This window comes from Cavia porcellus, unplaced genomic scaffold (assembly GCF_034190915.1).
Source record: "Cavia porcellus strain 051 isolate PalLab524CR breed Dunkin Hartley unplaced genomic scaffold, mCavPor4.1 scaffold_17, whole genome shotgun sequence".
Classification (NCBI taxonomy): Eukaryota; Metazoa; Chordata; class Mammalia; order Rodentia; family Caviidae; genus Cavia; species Cavia porcellus.
Window position 1 is genome coordinate 11,987,618 of NW_026947500.1, and position 22,265 is coordinate 12,009,882.

The following is a 22,265-nucleotide window of genomic DNA, read 5'->3' on the forward strand; positions in this document are numbered from 1 at the left end:
GTTGAGATTATAGAAGTTGAGAATTGAATAGTGGTTACCACAGCCTGGGGGGAACAGGTGGGAATAGACAGATGGAGAGAATATGATCAATGAGTATTAAGTTAAAATTAGGTAAGGGTAAGTTCCAGTGTTTTGTGGTACAACAAGGTGTTTTAGATATAATAATGTGCTGTACATTTTGAAAAGCTAGAAGGAAGGATTTGAAAGTTTTTGCCATGAACAAATAGTCCCAGACTTTAAGTTATATCACAAAACTATAGTAATAAAAGCTGAATGGTACTCCACTTATAATTATATATCTGCTCCTGCCCATCTGGTAGCTTCACTTTCACTATGCTCTGGTTCCAAGCCTAAGTAAGTTAGACGGCCTAAATTTACAACAGTCTGTGTACATTTAAGTGTGTATGCGTGCACATATGTGTGTGTGTGTTCCCATTTACTCCATAAAACATGAAGGATGCAGACCCATTATTTGGCGTTGGGTATGTCCTTCTTATTTACTGTGACCTTAACTGAAGGGTCTATATAATCAAATTTCACTAATTTAGGAAATGATTCCGGTTTTGAAGACCTTATGGTGTTATTGCCACCTGGCTAGTTAAAACTACAGTTTAATTTATAGGGCAACCCTTAAATCTGGTTCTCACAATTTGATATCTTTATTACAGGGGACAAATATTTTAGGTAAAACCTAACTCATTTTACAAAAAAAGAGAAAGGCAATCTTCAGAAGACCAGTTACTGACAAGAAATATATTAACTTTAACTAGATGTTAACTTTAACTAAATATTAACTTTCTCAAGCTGTGAAGTTGGGGGCTTCACTCATGTGCACACATATCCCACTACCATCCCAGAAGCACATCTGAATTTAAACAATGCAGTCAGGGGCTGGAGATTTAGCTCAGAGGCATAAGCACCTGCCTTGCAAGCAGGCAGTCGTGAGTTCGATCCCTGATACCGATAAAAAGGAAAAAGACCAATAAAATAAAATAAAATAAAATAAAATAAATGGTGCAGTCAGATTGATTTAACTAATCCTGTGAGAATAATGTCTTTTCTCACATTTAGGTTTAAGGATAATTGATCTAGCTACTTTCCTTCTGTAGTCAGATCAGGAAGCAAAGGCTGTACATATCTGCATATTCACTTCAGTGCTATGAAGGACAGACACTTGACTGTCCTTTGCTATGACTCCCCTAACTTTTTGGTTATAGAAAGCAACCAATGTCTAATAATGATATTATTACTTTGGGGTTTGGCTTGTGTTTTTTCTCATTATTTCCTTTCTCAGTACAAAGTGACTAAGGTAGGATATCCTTGTATAAGCCTTTTATTCTTAGACTTCACAATGCAATTCAGCTTTTCAGAGGAAACCAAATTCATCCCCAATTATTTGCATGTGGCTCATGTATGGTGTTAAGGTTTTCTAGGTATGTTTTAATACCTCTCTGTTCATTGCTCTCCATATATTCTACCCTCTCTGACCATTAAAGATAGCTATCCTTGTCCTGGGTGAATGTATATTTCAAACAATACCAACTACTTTAATATAAATTAAAACAGTAAAATAAAAATAATGTAAAGAACAAAATGAAAACATAGTAATAAAAGAAATATGATGTAAAGAGAAGGAAATCTAATTAATGTGAGAGTGAAGGAAGTTTGCTAGTTTCTTAATGAATTCACCATATGTATTATCTGTCCAATATGTGACATGGCAAACATGTTAGGCAACATGACAAGTTCCTAAGTTTAGGAACTCTGCATCCTAAACAGTTAAGTTCAAGACTCTTTCACTAATGCTCAAAGAATGTTTCCATTTATTTTTAGGTTTTTTGGGTTTTTTTTTTCAGATACTGAATCTAAGTCAGAATAGTTTAAGTAGTCTTTCATCCATTAATCCCTTCTACCCACTCCCAAGTGGTAACACTGCCACAAAAAGCAAAAGAAAATGTGGAGACAGACGGTCCTCTTGAACGGGTGCCATCAGCAGTTTCTTATAAAACCTTATATTAATAAAAGTCATTCACAAACAGTCTGCAATTTCATTTAACCTTTAGTATTTCTGCAGTGCCTATCAGGTCTATAAAATACACCATTTGCCTAACTTCAAGTGAAAATAAAAGCTATCAGGAAAACATTTCCAGCCTTATGTCATTTGAACAGGGGTTAGTTGTGCTGTTTTGAATATGGAATCTTTTAGTTAAAGAAAGATAAAGGAGGTCACTCTCTTAGCCTGCTCAGGCTACAATAAAATAAGTTCCATAAAGTGAGTGGTTTATAAATAACAAATATTTACTTCTTGCAGTGCTGGGATCTTGAAAGTCTAAGATGACGCCAAAAAATTTGGTGTCTGGAGGGGCCCTGTTCCATTGATGGTGTCATCTAGCGGTGTCCTTGCATGGTGGAAAGAGCTAACAAGCTCCCTGTGTAAGGCTCTTATGTAAGGGCACTAATCCCATTGATGAGGGTGATATCCTCATGACCTGGTCACCCTTGCAGGAATTCACCTCTTGATACTTTCCCTTAAGGGGTTAGGCTGCAATGTTTGTGGAATACAAATATTGATATCATAGCAGTCCGAATAATGAATTTCTAGTTAGCATTATGCTTTTTCATTACCCATGTTCTTATAACAGAAATTACCAATGTGCTACTGGAGGAAACGCTAGCCTAAAGCCTGAGAAAAGTTACCTTGACGCTGTATGCTTTGCAATCGGGCAAAGAAATGGAAAGTTAGAAAACAGCTTCCAGTGAAGTTTGTCAAGAAATCTAGGTGCTGTGGAGAGGATGAGGTAATTCCCCAACCAGAGCCTCGGAAATGGGACTCATGTGCTCTAGGGGACACAGAGTATCACTTCGCGGGAGTTTCTGAGGGTTGGGAATTCCGTAGATAGCTGAGGGGCTGTGGGTCAGGGTTTTCTCAGGAAGCTGGAATTCAGTGGGCCACTGGTACCAGAGTCACTGGAGGACACCATAGGCCTGGAGAATCTCCTCTCAGGATAGATTGCCAGTGTGGTGTGGGCAGGAGCTGCAGGTCCTTGCTGGCCTTGGTAGAAGGCCTTGACTCTTTATCAAGGGGAATGTGAGACAAGGCAGTTGGTTTTTCCTTAGAGCAAGTGATCTGGATGCAGACAGGCACCTTTTATAACATAATCTTCATATTCACGCACCATGACTCTTATGGTTTATATCTAAAATGTCCCTTAAAGCAACAAGTGCTTATCAGTGGGGCTGTTGGGAGGTGACTGGGTCGTGGATGTGTGACAGTCCACAGCCGATTAGCCCTGTGATGGGTTTATAGCTGCGTGGGATTTTGGGAGGGGAAGCCGGTGGGAGGAGGTGGGGCACTGTAGGCACGTCCTGGAAGGTGTATGTGTGTATATACATACTTCCCCCTCTGCCATGCCGCCCTGCTGTGAGCCAGCTGACTGTGCCCTGAAACCTCTATAGACTGTGAGCCAAAGTAAGCCTTTCACCTTTCAAGTTGTGGGGGCCCGGCAATGTACTTTACTTCTTAGACTTGGGTCACTACGTCCAGTTCACACTCAAGAGGAGGGAATTGAATTCCACATTTTAAAAGGAATATCAAATAATTAATACAAGACACTGTAAAGTCCTACAAGTAACATCCCAGTGCAGCTCAAAAGAAGGAGAACTGGGGAACAGGAAGAGGTGAGAGGTCTAGTATATAAAAGTTTTAGTAGAATTTAATAGTCTCAACTTACTAGCCAAAAAGATTTGAAATGGCACTTCTGATCTGTGCCTCTGACAATATACTTTCCTTTGTCCACACATCCTTCTTTTTCCTCACTTATACAATTCATTATTCCTTTGAAAAATTTTCTCACAAGAATTCCTTGTCAGGGTAAAGGTGGAGGTGTGAAAACATTGTTCAAAATGGAAAAAACAAGCTAAGTGTAACACGACTGATTTCAGTGGCACACGTTTCAGAGCATGCCAATGTTCTCTACTCTCTGAGAGGCTGAGGCAGGAGAATTGCAATTTCAAGTCCTCCTTGGGCAATTTAGATTTAGGAAGAACTAGTCTTACACTCAAAATAAAAAAATATAAAAGAACTGGAGATGTGGCTCAGTGTAAGGGCCCAGGGTGCAATCCTCAGCACTGTCTCCACCAAAATTATTCTCCTGTTAGTCGAGGTTTGTAATATAACATAAGCACCCCTTAGGGAAGAGATGTTTAGATGAAACTGATGTATTAGGGGAATAAGTTGTTAATTTGTTCATTTATCATTCAGGAAAAATTTATAGAGCTTCGCTTTATGTCAGATACTCTACTAGGTCCTGAGAGTATAAAGAAGAGACATAGTCCCATCTATAAGTCACAGTCTGGTGCTTAAATGGGTTTGTAAATAACTCTGCCACGTGATTAGTTATACTTGGATAATCATATGATCTGTGTATATCTGTGATTTTTCATCTCAATTCTTTTCTACTGACAGAGATGGTTGTGTTCGGGTTTTGTATCACTGGTACCCAATACAGTGCCTAACCTACAGAACAAACTTAAATATATTTGGTGAGTTTCTAGCTAATTCCTTTTAAAGGCTGAGGCACCTAGAAAGACCAACTAATTAGATAAACACAACACTAGATGCTGACTGGCCCTCTCTCTCCTCTTGCTGATGGTGCTGGAGGAAGTATTTTTGGTTTGTGGTTGCCGACTCACTGACTTCCCATGTGACCCTCTCGCCTCTGCAGATGCAGTGCAGGTCTCTCTAGGGATCTCTGTTTCTGGGAGGCAGCTGCAGGCCTTCCAGGCTCTTGGGATTCCTCTGTGGCTTTTCATTTGTACGTTTCCCTGTGCAGAAGGAGCTGAAGGATTCACTATTGCTGACACTGCATTCAGGCTGTTGGCTATGAAGAAAATTTAGGAAGGAGAAGGGAAGAAGCACCTCTCCCTTTTTTTAAGGGAGATGTATTTCTTTTCTTTAAATCCCAGAATAGGAATAGCTAGCTGTTTGTTCTAAAATTAAAATACTCCAGGTGGAGTATTTTACAAAGCAATTAACTGTATAAAGTAATTATTTCCAAAGGCAACTTAAAGCACCAAAATAACTGATTTTACCTTGCTTTATTTTCTCTTAACTTGGCCCATTAGTGTCACACAGTAACAACTAAATGCACTTTGGAGCTTTTAGTCACATTTCCTATATTTAATTACAAGAAGTTTGTCTTTGTCTTATTTGACATAATTTTTCTATAAAATGTATCATGTAGAGGTAAACGCTTGACATGACCTTGAGCCATGTCGATTTACACACATAAGTAGGTTTTCAGGTCATTTAATGTATGTTGTAAATGTACATGTAGTTTCAGTTGGTTTTTTTTTCCTCCAGGAATGGGTATTGTATTTTAGGGCATTTCTACTAAAAAATTAATAGAACTACATGTTTGCAGGACATAGTACACATAAGAATTAGTTCATACTAATTGTTCACCCTGGTTGGTACTCCATGGATTGTTACAAGAATGTCTTGTTGACTGATACTGAGACCCAAACAACCACAGAGAGCAGTTCAGTAAAGGCCAGTCAGAAAGTTTGCATGACTCAGAACTGTATGTTGGTGGCCATCAAAATGAAGGTATTGTTACACTAGAAGTTTGTGTAGCACTTTATATACAACATGAAAGAGACAGAAAGAAATGGTATTCATAGTGTCATTAACATTATGCATTGTTTCAGAAAATATTCACTGAGTACACAGTATGTACCTGCCACTGTTCTAGATATTGGGGAGCAATAGCAAATAAGAGACAAGGCTCCTCTTTCTCATGGAGGTTACATTTTTAAGTAAAAAGACCAACCAACCAACCAACCAACTAACCAACCAAACAAACAAAAATAAAACAAAGCAATTTAAAAAAGCAGGAAAAAAAGAAAGAAAAAGCAAGAAAGGACCTAGTGATACATACAGAAATGGAAAGCAATGTTCTGAGCGGTAAGCTAGTCAGAGTGGTCTGGTCCAGTTTTTCTGACTGTCATTCCAGGTACAATTTGGATGACAGGAAAAATCCTGTTGCATGAGGGGCTGGGGGAAGAGTACTCCCCATGGAAGACAAAGAGGGAGCAGTGGGCAATGAGCTTTGTGGGAAAGGAAGCACAGGGAGGAGAAGGAAGAGCATAAGAAAGAGCGAGTGGGGATCAGTGCCTGATCATGGGGTAGGACAACCCAAACAAACCACGAAAGGAGTGGAAGTTGAACTAGAAGGAACACTGGCGGCAGATGTTATAAAATACAAGGTGGAGATTTTGGAAAAATTCCATTTGCTAGAAGCACAATTTTCATCTGGATCTTGCTTGTATTTAGAACTGCCTCTGATGAAGGCAATCTACAGTGCCTTTCTTTGGTCTGAAATGGCTAAGATGTTTTTAGTGCCTTTAGGAATCTTAAATCTCCTCATAGCATCTACAACTCACAACTTTCCCCGATTACCAATATAATACATGCTTATGACACAACATCTGGAAAATACAGATGAGCTAACAGCAGAAAATATCACTCTAAATCCAGCCACCCAACAATAACTACCATTAACATTTGGGCGCAGACTCTGAGTACGTACGTATTTCTTCAAGATTCACAGGTTGGAACCTCACCCTGGAGTGATGGTGGTAGGAGGCGGAGACTTTGGAAGTGACTAGGAAATGACGGACACTGGATGCTCATATTGTTCAGAGGGTCAGAATACAGGACCTGGGACCTAGGCGAGACTCACAGCTTTGCAATTCACTAAACGTAGTTCATTTCTCAATCCATTTTAATTGCTTATAAAATGCTACACAACTCGCTGTAATCTCTTTAAGGCTCAGTTTTCTCATGAAAAGTGGGGACAGTAGCATTATCTTCTTCGTGTGACTGTTGTGAGGGTTAAAAGACAATCTGAAAATGTTCTTGACTTTGCACATAATAATACGGCTTTAAAATGTTAGTTATTACACTGCTATCACTTTACAAAGCTGGGATTGTATTATAAAACAGTATACAAGCTATTATTACAATTATACTAAATATTTTTATGTGAGCTTAAACATTTTTAATATTATTTTAAAAATCTTGCAGATAAAATATTGCACACATTTATGATTACCTCTAGGACAAATTTAAAGAGGTAATAAGGTCAATGGATATGTCCACTGTCCTTGATAATATTATTATGTCTTCTGTGAATTTAGATAGGAATTACATTTGAAAGGAAATAGCTTGCACATGTGAAGCTTCATAGGCATAATTTATCGTTATCTTAGTGTAAATTATTGCCCCATAATATACTTCTTTTTTTCCCGTCTTTTTGAGACAGGGTCTCATTGTGCAGTTCAAGCTGGCCTTGGGCTCATTTTGTAGCTCAGACTGGTCTTGAACTAGTGACGATCCTCCTGCCTCAGCCTCCTGAGTGCTGGGATTACAGGAGTCACCACCATGCCCGGCCTTTCCCATATACTTCTATCTCTACATCTTTTCATACTTCTGCTTGGCACCGTCTCTGTTCATTCCTTAGGGAAGCTTCTTAGCACCAGGCTTTTAACTAAGCAAATTTGCTTACATTTTTCTGATTTTCTAGGAATTCTTTATTCATTAGTCTTTTCATTTGAAAGTATAAACTCACAGGGTTTTGTTTTATTAGAAATCTAAGATCCTTGTCTTCTAGGTGATATGGAAGTAAAGGAGAGGGGCAGTTCATTTATTCAAAGTGGTCTTCTGGTTCTTAGACAGCTTTACAAGGCTGGCTCATTTCTCTGTCTCTGGTCCTTGGTTCAGTCGCCTGTATAGTAGGCACACAGCAATGCAATGAGTAATTTATGGCCTCTTCCCAATTGTGGCCAGAAAGGACTGCAGAGGTCTGGATTGCTTAATGAGATGCACGTTGCCACACAGCTATTAATAATGTGCTGGAATAACAGGGCCTTGGGAAGCACGTAGGTAGCCAGGGAAGCCAGGGCTCTATGTGGCGAGTGGTTAAACCCATTTTTCCTCATTCCAGAGAAAGCCAAATCAAGACCAAGCAAATTTGGAACTTCCCAGTAGTCCAACTCAATAGAGTACAAAGAAGAGCCTTTTGATAATTAATACTGACCAAAACTGGAATGGGTTTTCTGAAGTAAATTGCCTCTAACTAGATGTGTTCAAATAGAAACATAGCAATTATTTGTCAAGTGTTATAAAAGAAAAAATTTTGTGTTGTATGTCGGGGGGGGGGGATAAATGGTTCTCCAATCTTTTCTAAAACTAAGACTATGTGATTTTTGTGAACATATGGATTGATATATGGATAGGCATTTTTTCATTGTTGATCTGTTACTTTGTGATTAAGTCCTTTGAGTGTGGATCCATTATTTTTCTCATTACAAAGAGGATGAGATAAATTCTAATGCCTTTCCTGACCCGGGATTCTAGAATGCTCAGTAACATTTTAAGTGCTAATTTAGTGTACTATGCACAGTAGGAATTCAAAAGATACATTTAAATTAGCTCTTAAGTCAGGAAAATCTACATTTAAAATAAATTAAGCTACCAGCTCCTGTGCAGTTGAGCAATTTGATTGAACTCAGCTGCTCTTAACCAAATACATCAGTTGACCACAAGAGTACTAAATATTCATTAGCATTTTTTAAAAAATTAAAAAGGCTAAAATTGAAAGAAGAAATTTGAGTGGATTTTAGTTTGTGCGAGATAAAAAAAATGCTCTCTTACTGGGTTCCTGTGTGGTGGTATGAAACTACAGCTGGAAATTATTTCCCAGAATAGAGTCCTTGTAATATGAAACTGTAAATATGATTTTGTGACACTGCAAGTATAGAGTTATTGGGAGACCACCACACTATAATCATTTCACGTGGATTCTAGGGGTAAGATAGCCACATAAATGAAGCCTATTTCAAGATGCTTTCAATTTTTAAGATTTTGCATCAGTAAGAGAAACAGAGGTCCTAAGAAGCATACGCTTGAGTTCAGTGAAAAGCCCCATTCTCAAGCAGCAATCTGGCAAAGCTTTGATGAGCACGGTAGATAGCATCTGTGCGATTCCAGCCAGGAAGAAATAGATTTTTTTTCACAAAAAGGAGTGAAAACTGATTTTTGCTTGCTTTTTCCTTAGCTTCTCTTCCTTTCTGTCTTCTCCCACTCACTGAAGGACAAATATGGAAGTCAATGCTCATATAAAGTACTAATTGTATTTATTAACAATACTTTGGATATTTTTAATAAAAGAAATTATAGTTCGGGTCACTATGGCTGTTCATTGACTAGACTATCCCAGTCATGCCTTTATTCCATTGATTAGGAAAACATATAATACTCAAGGTCAGCAGGCTCTTCATGTTTCAGACACTGTGATACATTAGACGCTACAGATGTGAAAAAATTGTCAGGCGTGATTTTTGCCTACAGAGGCATAGCAAATGCATGGCCTTGGTTCACCACAGAACCCAGTTGAGGCCCAGAGTTCTTTCTAACTCATAACTCCATCTGTCACAGGACTGGAACATCTGTGTGTCATCCTGGTGAGAAGTCCAAGATTCTCTGCTAATCTCCTCACTCTGACAGTCATAATTATGCTTTTTTCTGTACCTATAAAGTAAGACTCACTTTATCTGTTTTTGTTGAGGTTTGATTTTTTTTTGACTACCACTCTCAGAAACATGCCAAGGAAAACAATCATTTTTAAAAGAGTTACCTCTACTGCTGCTTTTGCCCTTTCAAATTCCTCTTCCAAGGAGTGGTTTCTAGAAAGTAATGCACTTCCCCAGCGATGTTCTTTGGTCAGCCGAGCCTGAAATGAACCAAACACAGGTGTCACAATATTAGAATCACACCACACAAGTAATTTTTCCTTTCTAAGCTTATTTTCTTAGAGTTCAAGATTTCTGATTAAAGTTATTTTTGGAGTGTTTTGCAGGCATGATGTTACCCTAAACAGAAATGTGTGTAAGCAGGTGTGTATGATTCTTCCAATAATGAGTTTCATGCCTGGTGATGTTAAACATACTAATCACGTTATTTACCTCTTCATTGTCTAGTGATCTACTTTTGGAACTCCCATAGCAATGGAATACAGTGAAATGTGTTCTCTTCAAATTCTTGTTCCTTGAATTTTTCAAGGTAACATATGTGAATTGCATGAAGAAATTCAGACAATTTTAGCCTTTAGTATAGATGAGTCAACAGGTCTGGGTTTTAGGCACTGGTATTTTGGTGAACCACACCACATGATGCTGACTAGCGGCTAAGACAGAGAATTCCCATTATAGGAATAGATACAGAAATTGATATCCAGATTTCACCTTGATAGATCAACTGCAGGTAAAAATATTAAAGCTACAGAGACAGAAGTGTGGCTTTCAGGCCTGTCTCTTGCTGTGTATAGCAGAGGCTCATACAGAATTATCTTTCTTATGTTTTTCCTCTGCTATGCTGGTCGTATGTCCAATTTCTCAGGATATTGTTTTTTAAAATCATATGAGTTGTTTAAATAAAGCATGTCTGGTTAGACCAACAGCTTTCTCACAAGTAACAGACAAGATAATACATGTCTTAACTTAGCTACACGAAAATACTTTGGAAGACTCCTGTGAAAAGAAGAGTTGTCCAAACTCTAGCCAAGGTAATACCATTTTGTAATAGGTGGCCATTAGCTGGCTTGGGAGTCCTTCCAGGAGCTGAGACTGTGCATTAGATTTCAGCAAAACAGAGCTATCCATCACTGTATTTGCTGACACCAGTAGAATTCTGGTTAAGAGAGAAAATAGGCTGCAAATAAACTCATACTTCTCCCTATAGATTCTTGTTTTCCTTTGCGATTGCTTAGAACCCTGTGTGAATAGGAGCTTGGGAGGCAAAGGATGACAGCTTTGGTAACACATCTGCCCTTACGCCCTCTGTGGATCTGTAAATAATCCTTAATATATTCACTTACTTGCCACACTGGCCTTGTCCCAGTCATTCTTTGGTCTATCAGGTGCCTTCCCTGTTGGGATGCAGACATTGCTTTTGCATCTTCTGGGAAATTCATATAGAAGTTCCCCCACTCTTGGTGTTTGCTCTAATTCCTTTTTGTTTGTTTTTTTTTTTTTTTTTTTTTGAGACAGGGTCTCACTGTGTAGTCAGGTTGGCTCTGAGCTCACTATGTCACCAAGGCTGGCCTTGAACTCACAGAGGTCTTCCTGCCTCAGCCTCCCAACTGGTCTGCTAAAACTTTTATTGCAGGGTGGGGTGGGTGACTGCTTGGTCCATGTGTTAGACTGCTCTAGAGCTGGGGTGCTCAACCCTCGCTTCCACGAGAAGTCTTTGAGCAAGGCGGGACCTCACTTCAGGCCAATTAAATGAGAATCTTTGAACAACTTCTCTGGGGATTCTGAAAAGTGGTCAGGTTTGGAAATTATTGCCCTACAGCAAAGCTTTGCTCTTCATGCAGCACTCACTGTCTGTATAGCTCAACTGCGTGTCGTTGTCCTCTGCTGTCCTGGTCTAGATGGCACCTTCATTATGACACAGTAGTACTAGCAGTGCTCACTACAAGCCAAATGCTGTTTTAAGTCCAGCAGACTCTCTAACTTGTTTGCCCTTTCAACAAGACAATGACATTGGGGCACAGACAGCTTAATTAACTTGACCAAAGTCACACAGCTACAGCAAGTACAGGGCTGGTGCTGTCAGTCAACTGTCAGTCAATGAATGAATGAACGGTGCCTTCTCTTCCCTTTCTTGTCCCTACTCCTGGAACGTATTCTCCTCACAGCTTCCTAGTCAATCTGGGTAGCTGAGGGGAGCACGTGGAGACTGGGGTAGACTTGTCTTTTCATCTTGGACCTGCATGCTAGAGGCCCATGATGGCACAGCCCTACCAGAGAGAGGAATGGCTGCTGGAGTGCGGGGCAAGGCAGAGTCTGGGTCAGAAGAGGGGGTGGCCGGTGGCCAGTGTGCCTGTGGGCTGGCCGGGCATCCAGGCCTGCTGCCTGCTGGGCCAGGCTCACTGCTTACCCTGAACAAGTCGCCTCACAGGCTTTCTGGGTCCTGTGAAAGTGTATACTGCCCTCACCCCAACAGTGGTCTCAGAGAGGAGGCCCTAAAACATAACTGAGATTGACCCTTCCACTGTTCTGACAATCGGGCCTCAGAAACAGACTTGAGGTTTACGCTTGTACTAATAACAGGGCAGTTCTTGTCTTTCAAGGTTGTGGCAGCAAATTCATACAGTAGAGGCAAAAGGCCATATAATTACTCTGGATTTAATCTCAGAAAAAAAGCAAGTTTTTGTTTGAAACCAAGAATACTATATTTAGTTACAGAATAAGCCACTAATTAAGAGTCTCCCAGACTCTTTAATTCTTACAGAATTAAATAACATTCAGTTAGAATTTTGCTCTCTGGGCTGGTGACATAAAGATCAACAGATTTGTTGGTATAAATCATAAGAAATTTATGAGTTACATTTTATAAATTATGTTGCCTGCCTTTTTATATATTTAATAATCACATAAACTAATATGACTTTTGATTGTGGCTGAATGTTTTATTTGGGAATTGTATGGTTCTGGGATTAGTGCATTGAAAAGAACACAGGTGCTTTATGTTACTTATAAGGTGAAAATTTGTGAACTGCTGACTACTCCTATTTATGTTCAATTTGATCCGAACTGAGAATTACATGGTTGCTTTGGTTTCTAATATCTGCACATTTCATTTCTCGATCCACACTATTTTCTTTGTGACTATAACAAGCCTTTAAAAGTACATGGCTGCTCTCTAGTGAGGAGAGTTATGGTTTTGCTGAAGAGGTTGGTTCATTGGGTCCTTATTTTATATATTTTTTGTTTTTTTGAGGTAGGGTCTCACTCTGTAGTTCAGACTGGCCTTGAACTCACTTTGTAGCCTAGACTGTCCTTGAACTTGCAATGATCCTCTTGCCTCAGTCTCCTGAGTCCTGGGATTACAAGCATGTGCCATCACGCCTGGCTGGGTCTCCATTTATTTAATAGAAATTTTAAAAAACACACACACCAAAGATTAAAACATGTGGCAGTGGCACATGTCTATAATTCCAGCACTCTGGGAAGCTAAGGCAGAAGGATCACAAATTTGAGCCCAATTTGGACAATTTAGCAACTTATTGAACCTTTGTCTGAAAATAAAAAATGATACATACAGGAAAGGAGAAGTCAAATTATCATCATTCACAGAAGACATGATCCTCTATATAGAAGACCCAAAAACATCTGCCTAAAGACTACTAGAATTAATAACCAAATTCAGGATACAAAAATTAATAGCATTTGTGTACACTAATAATGAACTTATCAAGAAAGAAATTGGAAAACAACACCACTTACAATTGCATAAAGAAAAATTAAATGCTTAGGAATTAACCAAAAAAGTGAAAGATCTCTTTAATGAAAACAATGGTACTCTGAGATTGAAGAGGATGTTGGAAAATGGAAACATAGTCCTTGTTCCTAGACAAGCATAACCAAAATAGTCATACTCCCAAAACAGATACACAGATTTAATGCAATTCCAATCAAAGTAACAAAAGCATTCTTGACAAACCGAGAGAAAACAATCCTAAAATTTGTAGTAACCAGAAGACCCAGAAGAGTAAAAGCAATCCTGGGAAACAAAAGCAAAGCAGAAGCTATCAAAATCCTGGATACCAAATTACATTATGAAGGTACAGTGATAAGACAGGGCGGTACTGGTACAAAAATAGACACATGAATCAAGGGAGCAGGACAGAAGATGCACAAACAACCCAGGCACGTCCACTGATCTTTCACAAAGCGACCAAAACACACGCTAGAGGAATGATAGCTTCTTTAACAAATGGTGGTGGGAAAACTGGCTATTCACACGCAGAAGATTGAATCCAGACCCTTATCTTTCATCAAGAACTAAACTGAAAGCAAACTGGATCAGAGATCTAAATGTTAAAACAAAACATTGAATTTGCTGGCAGATAAAATAGGTAAAAGTCTTGACTCTCTGAATAGAATCACCAAATGTATAAAAAATAACATCAACATCTGACAAGTGAAATTATATCAAATTAGAAAGCTACTGCACATCAAGAGTGAAGAGATAATCTACAGAACGAGAATGCATTTTTTTGCCAGTTATTTTTAGACAGAGGACTAATTTCTGTAATATATAAGAAACTAAAAAAGTTAGATCCCTTCAAATAAAAGACTCAATCAAAAAACAGGCACATGAAATAAATTAATCCTTCTCAGAAGTACAAATGGCCAACAAATACACAAGAAACTGTTTAAATTTAGAGAAATTAAAGCAACACTAAGATTTCATCTTACTCTGGAAACAACTGACTAGATCAAGAAATCAAATACCAGCAAATGCTTGTAAGGTTATGAGGAAAAAGAGACCCTTTTACACTGTTGGAGGGAATGCACACAAATGCAACCACTGTGGACATCAACATGGAGATTCCTTAAAAACTAAAACTAGAATCTCTATTTTATCCAGCTATTTCCCTTCTAGGTATCTTGCTTAAAGAAATCAAGATACCAAATTACAGAGATACAAGCATATTCATTTAATCAGCCCCACGACCCAAATAGCTAAATCTTGGAAGCAGACTCTATTTCCACAAACAGGTGAACAGAGAGAGAAAATGTGGAATTTATACAAAATGGAGACCGTTCTGCCACAAAGAAGGATAAACTTGAGTCATTTGTAGGAAAACAGATGCCCCTCGAGACCGCGGTGTTAAGTGAAATCAATCAGGCACACAAGCTTCCATATTGCCGGATTTCTCTTATATGAGAAGTCTGAAATATAAATAAGAGAACAGGGTGAAAGACAGGTAATAGGGGAGAAGGGTATAGAGACATAGCTCGGTGCAGAGGCTCTGGGATCAGTTCCCAGTACCACTAAAACATGTCAGGAAGGGGTCCTCACACGAATGGGTAGCTGACCTGCCACCTCACACCTGTAACATGGTACTGGTCACCGGCACAGCCACGACAGGGACTGTGTCTCTCCTCAGCTCTCTGCAGAGGGCAGCATCCACATGCAGAGGACGCACCACCGGCACTCCTGGCCATGCATTATCTCCAGGCACTGTTTTTTCCAACACTTAAGAAATCAATAAACTGATGGAAAACCATTTCCTGACCATCTTCCAGGAGATAGTGGAGAGATCCAGCATGTTTTGCAAAAGAAAAATATGTCTCCAAATTTGCAAAAGGCAAATTGAGATTTCTTGACTTTTTAAATATAATTCTAGAACATTTTCTAGGAAGTCAGCTTGACCCTTGTATTTCACAGGGCTGACGAACAAATTAGCCCAAAGTGGAAGCTGAAAATAACAGCAGTTTGTTCGCCCAAAGTTCTGGGAGCTAGAAGTGCAAAATCAAAGTGCTGGCAAGGCCATGCTCCCTCTGCAGGCTCTTGGGAAGAGGCTGTCTGGGGTTTCTCCCAACCCTTAGTGGCATCAGACAGTGACTCTGAGTTTGTCCTTCCACAGTGCTTCCTTCTCTTGCTTCTCAGCCCTCCTCTGCCTTGTCTCACTCATAAAGCACCTGCAAATGCATTTAGGACCTGTCTGCATCCTACAGAAAATTTGTTTTTCTCTCAAAATTGATAACTCAATCATATCTTTGCCATATATGGCAATACTTACAGGTTCTAGGGATTATGATGTAGATATTGGAGGGCACCAGGCTACTACAACCCTCAGTTGATATGCTTGGTTTCCAATACGTTTGATTAACAAATAGATACAAATATAAAGGTGTAGATGGTTTACAACCTTTTAAGATTGCTAAGTTCTTAGAAGAAAAGTTAACTCCAAAGGTGATTTGATCTTATTGTCTTGTAGACAGTCAACCAACCTTTTATCCAACTTGGCAAATTAGTTTAGCATTTCTTTCTACTAAAGTTCCTGAATGCTTTGCTTGCTTAAAACAAACTCTTTGTCTTCTTGGATGTTTCTTTATTGAAGATACAAACAATCTTTAAAATATGGGCACATAGTAAGAAACAAACTTTTGAGTTTGTTTCACACTTATTTGAATACCAACAAACACAGGGAAGCTATTCTAACTTCATAGCTCAAAAGCATAAATATTTTAAAGTGTCTATAAAACACCAGAAACATAACATGGCAGCCCTAGAATTTGTATGTTACCAAAAAAGATCATTAATAACCAAACAATCTTGAGCCCAAAGAACAAAACTAATTTTAAAAATATATTACAAAGTTATAGTAAACAAAATAGCATGACAATATGAAAACAACATATAGATTAAAATAACAGAATGAGATACCAAAAAGAAACCCATTTGCTTGTAGCCAACTCAGTTTTGAACAATACCAAGAACACATGATAGAGAAATGACAGTCTCTTCAAGAAACAGTGCTAGGATAACAAGATATCTACATGTAGAAGAATGAAATTAGGGTCTTATCCCTTGCCTTAAGCAAAAACTGACTTGAAATAGATTAAAGAGTTGTATATTGGCTTGAAACTGAAATACAGGTGAAAATTTCCATGCTATTTATTTGGACAATAATTTATTGGATATGACCTCAAAATTGAAGTTAGGTAAAAATAGAAAAATAGGATTATATTAAAGTGGAAAGCTTCTGCATAGCAAAGGAATAATAAACAATGATGAGATAACTTACAGACCGGAAGAAAATACTTGCAAAGTATACACCTGACATTAGGTTAATTTTCAAAATCCATAAGGAAATACAAGTCAATACCAAAAGAAAAAGCCAAACAATTTCCTTAAAGTGGGCAAGAGATCTTGAATAAATATTTCTTCAAAAGAAGACATACAAATGGTCAACAGGTGCAGGAATCATTAGAGAAATGCAAATAAAAGTCATAGTGAATTATTACTTCACATGTGTTAGAATAATTGTCATCAAAAAAACCATGATAACATGATAATGATGTGGCCATGTTCAGAGTGTGCATCTGTGTCAGTGTAGGGTGGGTTTGTCCCCATCCAGATGCCACAGAGAGTGAGTTGGATCAGGGAGCAGATGGTGATGATGTAATTGGTGGCCCTGATAGCAACAGCTGCCTCATCCTTCTGCCTGGAGCAGTGACCTGAAAGGCCAGCACCACAGTAATGGTTTTGGCCAAGACAGTGGAAACAGCCACAGCGAAGACAACTGCATATGTGGTCTGTTGGAGGATGCAGGTGGCGTGTTGGGATGGCCAATGGAGAGCAAGGTGCAGAGGAAGCAGAAGGTGAGGGAGATGAGCAGGGTGCAGCTGTGGCCGGTTGTTGGCCTTGACAAAGGGAGTGTCTCGGTGCTTCACAAAGAGCCCATGAACGAGGGAGACTCAGGTCAGAGCAGCCGGAGCTTTTCCCAAAGGATCTTCATAAGCCAGAAAAGTCACAGCTTTTTGCAGGCAGTGGTTTTCTGAGTATTGGTATATTGATGTTCTAGACACTTCACACACTGCTCCGTATCTATTAAAAATTAAAACTATCAAAAAAAACCCCAAATGATAACACATATTGGAGAGAATGTGGAGAAATGAGAATTTTATACACTGTTGGTGGGAATATAAATTAGTACAGCCATTATGAAACGGTATAGATGTTCTTCAAAAAATTTTAAAAAAGAATTACTATATGATCCAGCAAAGAAATGAATTCAGTATGTCAAGGAGATATCTATACAGTGGAATACCATTCAACCTTAGAACAAGAAGGAAGTCTTATCATTCAGGTAAAGAGAGGACATTATATTAGGTAAAATAATCCAGACTTTGACAGATAAATGCCACACACCCACACCTCACTCATATGTTCAAGGAGGGAGAGAGTGGAACGGTGATTCCCAGGGCTTGGGAGGTGAGGTAGGTTAAAGGGCACAGAATTTCATTTGTAAGAGAAGAATAAGCTCAAGAAATGTAATACATAATATAGCGGCTACAATAACAATATAATATATTCTCGAAAATCACCAAGAGATATTTTTAAGTGTTTTCCCTACAGAGAGAGAGAGAGAGAGAGAGAGAGAGAGAGAGAGAGAGAGAGAGAGAGAGAGAATATGAAATAAAGCATATGTTCATTAACTGGATTGAGCCATTCCACAATGTTTACATATTTCAAAATATCATGCTGTACATGATACATATGCACATTTGATTTGTTAATTAAAACACGAATCAATAAAATGTAAAGTTTGTGCATTTGTACAATGTCACAAGTGGCCCATGGATGGAAGAAAAAGGAAGCACTGGGGTTTTAGCTACATCGCTGTCTTTCATTGGCAGACTCTTCACTGGTGAAACAGGATCTGCTTTGGTATGAAGCCTGACCTAACAGGACTCCAGCACTGCCACTAACTTCTTCCCTTCATTAATGTTGCATGGCCCAGCTGGACTATGAATCATAGGACACAAAGGGCACCACGTATCAGGAGAAGAGGCGAAAGTCTCTCTGGATTCTAGGCTTACAGTTCATACTGTCTTTTTCACTTAAAACAGCAAGTGCAGATAGAATCTTACTGTGTAAATGACATTTTACTTTGGTAGTACAATTACTATTCAGGGAAGTGCTATTTTCCACATCATTAGAAAAGGCCTCGGGTTATTACTAAACAAGTGTTCTTTACTTGATTTTTCCCCCCAAAACACATAAGATAAATGCTATGGGCCATAGATAAATACTAAATGTAAACAGAAGTAGTTTCAAACTGAGATTAATATGCTGATAAACATTAAACATTCTGAAATTTTTACACAATTTAGAAATGTGCCTGGACACGGTAGGTAAGGACTCAGAATGAAATATGGATTATAATCCATGTTTAAGATCAGTTTCTGCCAACCAAGACATTCTTAAAAAATTATAATTTCATTACAGGCAAAACCTGTAACTTGGGGATACAGATACAGGTAATCTTTGTAAAGTATCAGTATTGCTTACTACTTAAATAAAGGCATAGAAAGAAAAACAGTCACAACCATGAATTTGATGGGTACCAGAGTTACCTGGAACGGCTGTTAAAACGCAGATTGCTGGACCTATTTCTCAAAAGCTCTGATCTAGCAGGCCTGGCGTGGGCTCTAGAATATGCATTTTTAACACGATCTCTCATAGACAGATGGCTGAGCTGGGGGCCACACAAAAACCTCTGGTTTAGACATTGGGATCATGTATATGTGGGTAAAACTCTGGAGTTCACAAATGTACACAAATGTGGCTCTTTTTATTTGTATGATTTTGAAAAATGTTCCACATTTATAGCTACCTCTTGGAAACATCTCAGCTTTAAAAATGATGTTTTAATTCATTTTAATTGGACCTTAGTGTACTACTCTCTTGAAAGAAGAAGGTGTTTAGTTTCTCTCACTTGTTGTTTATTCTGAATGGTAAGTACTAGGAAAGAGAAAGAAAGATTTCAGTAGCTCTTTAAAAGGAATATTGTTCCTTTTCTTTTATTCAAAATTACGTTTGTGATTAAAATTATGATTTGAAAATGACTGTATTTGTGGCAGTGGTTGTCCTAGTATAACCCTGTTGCCTAGTCACTCTGATACCTATTTATAACTTCTAGTACAATTTGCCTTTACATTAATGTTAGAGATCTCCTACCAGTATATATTTTAAAATCTCAGTAGTCTTTCAAAAGAAATAAAAGGGGGAAAATAAATGTGTTTAACCAAAAAAAAAAAAAAAAAAAAAAAGAAAATATAACAACTAGCTGATCATGGGTGACAGGATGATACAGGATGAAAAGCACTTTCTGGAGTCAGGCTGCCTGAGGTCAAACCCTCACGTGACATTTATCACAAGATGGTGACTTTGGGCAAATTAATTCATCTCTATTGTGGTGTTTGGGAAGGAGTTTTAATTTCACTGAATATGACACTGCCCCGTGGACTGGTGGACCACACTTGCAGGTGTCACTGAGGCTTGCCCTGGGTTCATGTCTGTCTAATCGCTGGTCTTTTGGACTCTGATATCTTCCCTCACTCTGTTTTTTAGCCACTATGAACTAAGCAGTTTTGCTCTTCCACGCCCTCCTGTCATGACATCTCTGCCCTTGGAACCAGTCACTTGGGAAATGACAGGCAAGCAAATTAAATCTCTCCTCCTTTACAGAGTGGGCATTGGGCGTTGTGTTTCAGCCAGGACAAAGCTAACTAATGTATTTTCATCTGCATATATATTCACTTAGAGTCCCTACAAAAATTGAGTACAAATATTCATGTAAGTTCAAATGCATAATAAAAGCTCAATAAATTCGGCTTTTGCTATCTTTCTGGCTAGTGCATATGAGGTACGACTATCAGTGAAAAAATTTGTGGTGAGAGCACCTTTGTTTAGTAGTCAATGGAGACTAGTTGGATTCTCATACTAAACAGGTAATCTGCATGCTAACCTCATTGAGTTGCTCAAGATTTTTTCTACTCAGTCAATAGACATTTATTTAAATGGAATGTATACAAAACAGCTGCCTTTCACGTGGCAAGGGGCAAATTCCTTTGTATAGGATATGGCAATACATGATTCCCATCGCCATCTAATTATGAAATTCTCTGCAGAACATTAAGGCAAATAAATATTTGTAGAAGAAATAGACAATCTATTACCAGGTATGCTTGCAAACCGTTACTGAAGCTAGCGTCAAACATGATCAGCAATAAAGCTTTCTCTATTGATTTTCTTTTTCTGCCCTTAAATCATCAGTATCTACTTTCACTGTTCAACTTGCTGTTATTGTTCTGCTCTTCTCTAAGTATCTAATCTCTCAATTTTCCGCTTTACCAAGTATCTGGGGAGAACCCAGTATCTCCTGATTTACCTTTATGCCAAAGTGATCTTTCCTATTTCTTTTCTTGTCTCTTCATCTGTCTGTTCTTTCCACCCTCACTTTATTCTTTCCTCACTGATAACTCACTTTGTGACCAGTGCAGAAAAGGGATGTTGATGTGATTCCTGGATTATTTCCAACTATTAACATTTATAATGCATTTCATTGTTCCTATTTGACATAAAGATCAGTACTTTTTACAACTTGCTTCACATTTCTAATGTTTCCACTGCCTCACTGGCAGCATGATGGGTAGTAAACATGTGACTGCACTTGTTAAACTGCAGTGGGAATAGACGGAGGCCACCAACATTTCTGAAAGTGAGAGGCTGAGAATGAATTTTCTGGGGAGGCCCAAAATTGTGTATGGTATCAAATCAGATGATTATCCTAACTTGTCACATGAAATTTCTGGGACAAGATAAATAGTCTTTAAAATTACGTAACTCATATTATCCCTGTAAAGGAAATAATAATCAGAGTTTGCAATACAAAAGGGACAGTTTTGATTTAGCTCAGTTCTCTTTAAGACACATTTTAGTATATGTGCTGCTAAAGAGAGTACTTAAACACATTTTAAACCTGTGAAATAGAGATAATATTGATGCTCAATGCTATTGTAAGCATTTCAAATAAAAATATAATATCATATCAGGCACATGAGGTATGTTATAAATGCTAACAATTAATATACATTTTATGTTTTATGTTACTCATGTGAAAGAAAATATCTGCACTTAAAGTTTGAATTGTCCTGACAAGACTTAGGTATTAGCTACTTGGAAGGGATAGGAGAGGGGATGGGCTAGGAGGCAAAGCAGACGCAAGGAAGATGGTAGTCACTTGCCTAAATGATTTGAAAGTGTTGACAATGCACAAGTAATCATGTACATATTAGACATATTTTGAAAACAACAAAAATAAAGGAAAAGGGAACTAAAAAAATTAAAATTAAAATTGCTCTGGTTTGGAATGATGACTATGTGAAAGGAAGCATTCTGTGTACCAGTTGGCACAATCAGTGAGTTACATGATTGTGATACACACCCGGAGAACCTATGGTTATGTAATCTAAGGTTTGCAAAAGCCTGTTTTGAAGCTCCCTATTCCATGTCCAAATTGGAGAAGAAATGCTTGAGCCAACATTCTCCAGAAGGTGCTGAATTCTTTTTCTTTTGCCTCACCAATCACTATGTGAACCTACTTATATTTTATATAGAACACTAGCTTTACATCATTACTTTAAATGTTTTCTTCAGTTCTAGAAATGTTTCCTAATTTTTCTAATTGCATGGTTTCTTAAAATAATTAGTACTAAGGAAAGGTAGTTAGCCAATTTGCATAAGTGTCAAGAAACTTCATTCTTAAACATAGACATTATGTAATTTATTGTAAACTCCATCAATCTGATTAATGTATTCAAAGAACTATTTGAAAAAG

The 22,265-nt window shown here is 38.3% G+C and overlaps 1 protein-coding gene across 19 annotated transcripts in view; it reads right to left on the reverse strand.

Annotated features, from left to right (window-relative positions):
• The window catches only part of Pex5l (peroxisomal biogenesis factor 5 like), a 204,451-nt gene that overhangs the window by 48,178 nt on the left and 134,008 nt on the right, over nt 1–22,265 (reverse strand). For all 19 annotated transcript variants that reach the window (XM_063227230.1, XM_063227229.1, XM_063227227.1 and 16 more), the window contains one exon: nt 9,699–9,794. In XM_063227230.1, the coding sequence (XP_063083300.1) occupies nt 9,699–9,794 (96 nt within the window). The remainder of the gene's footprint in view (nt 1–9,698; nt 9,795–22,265) is intronic.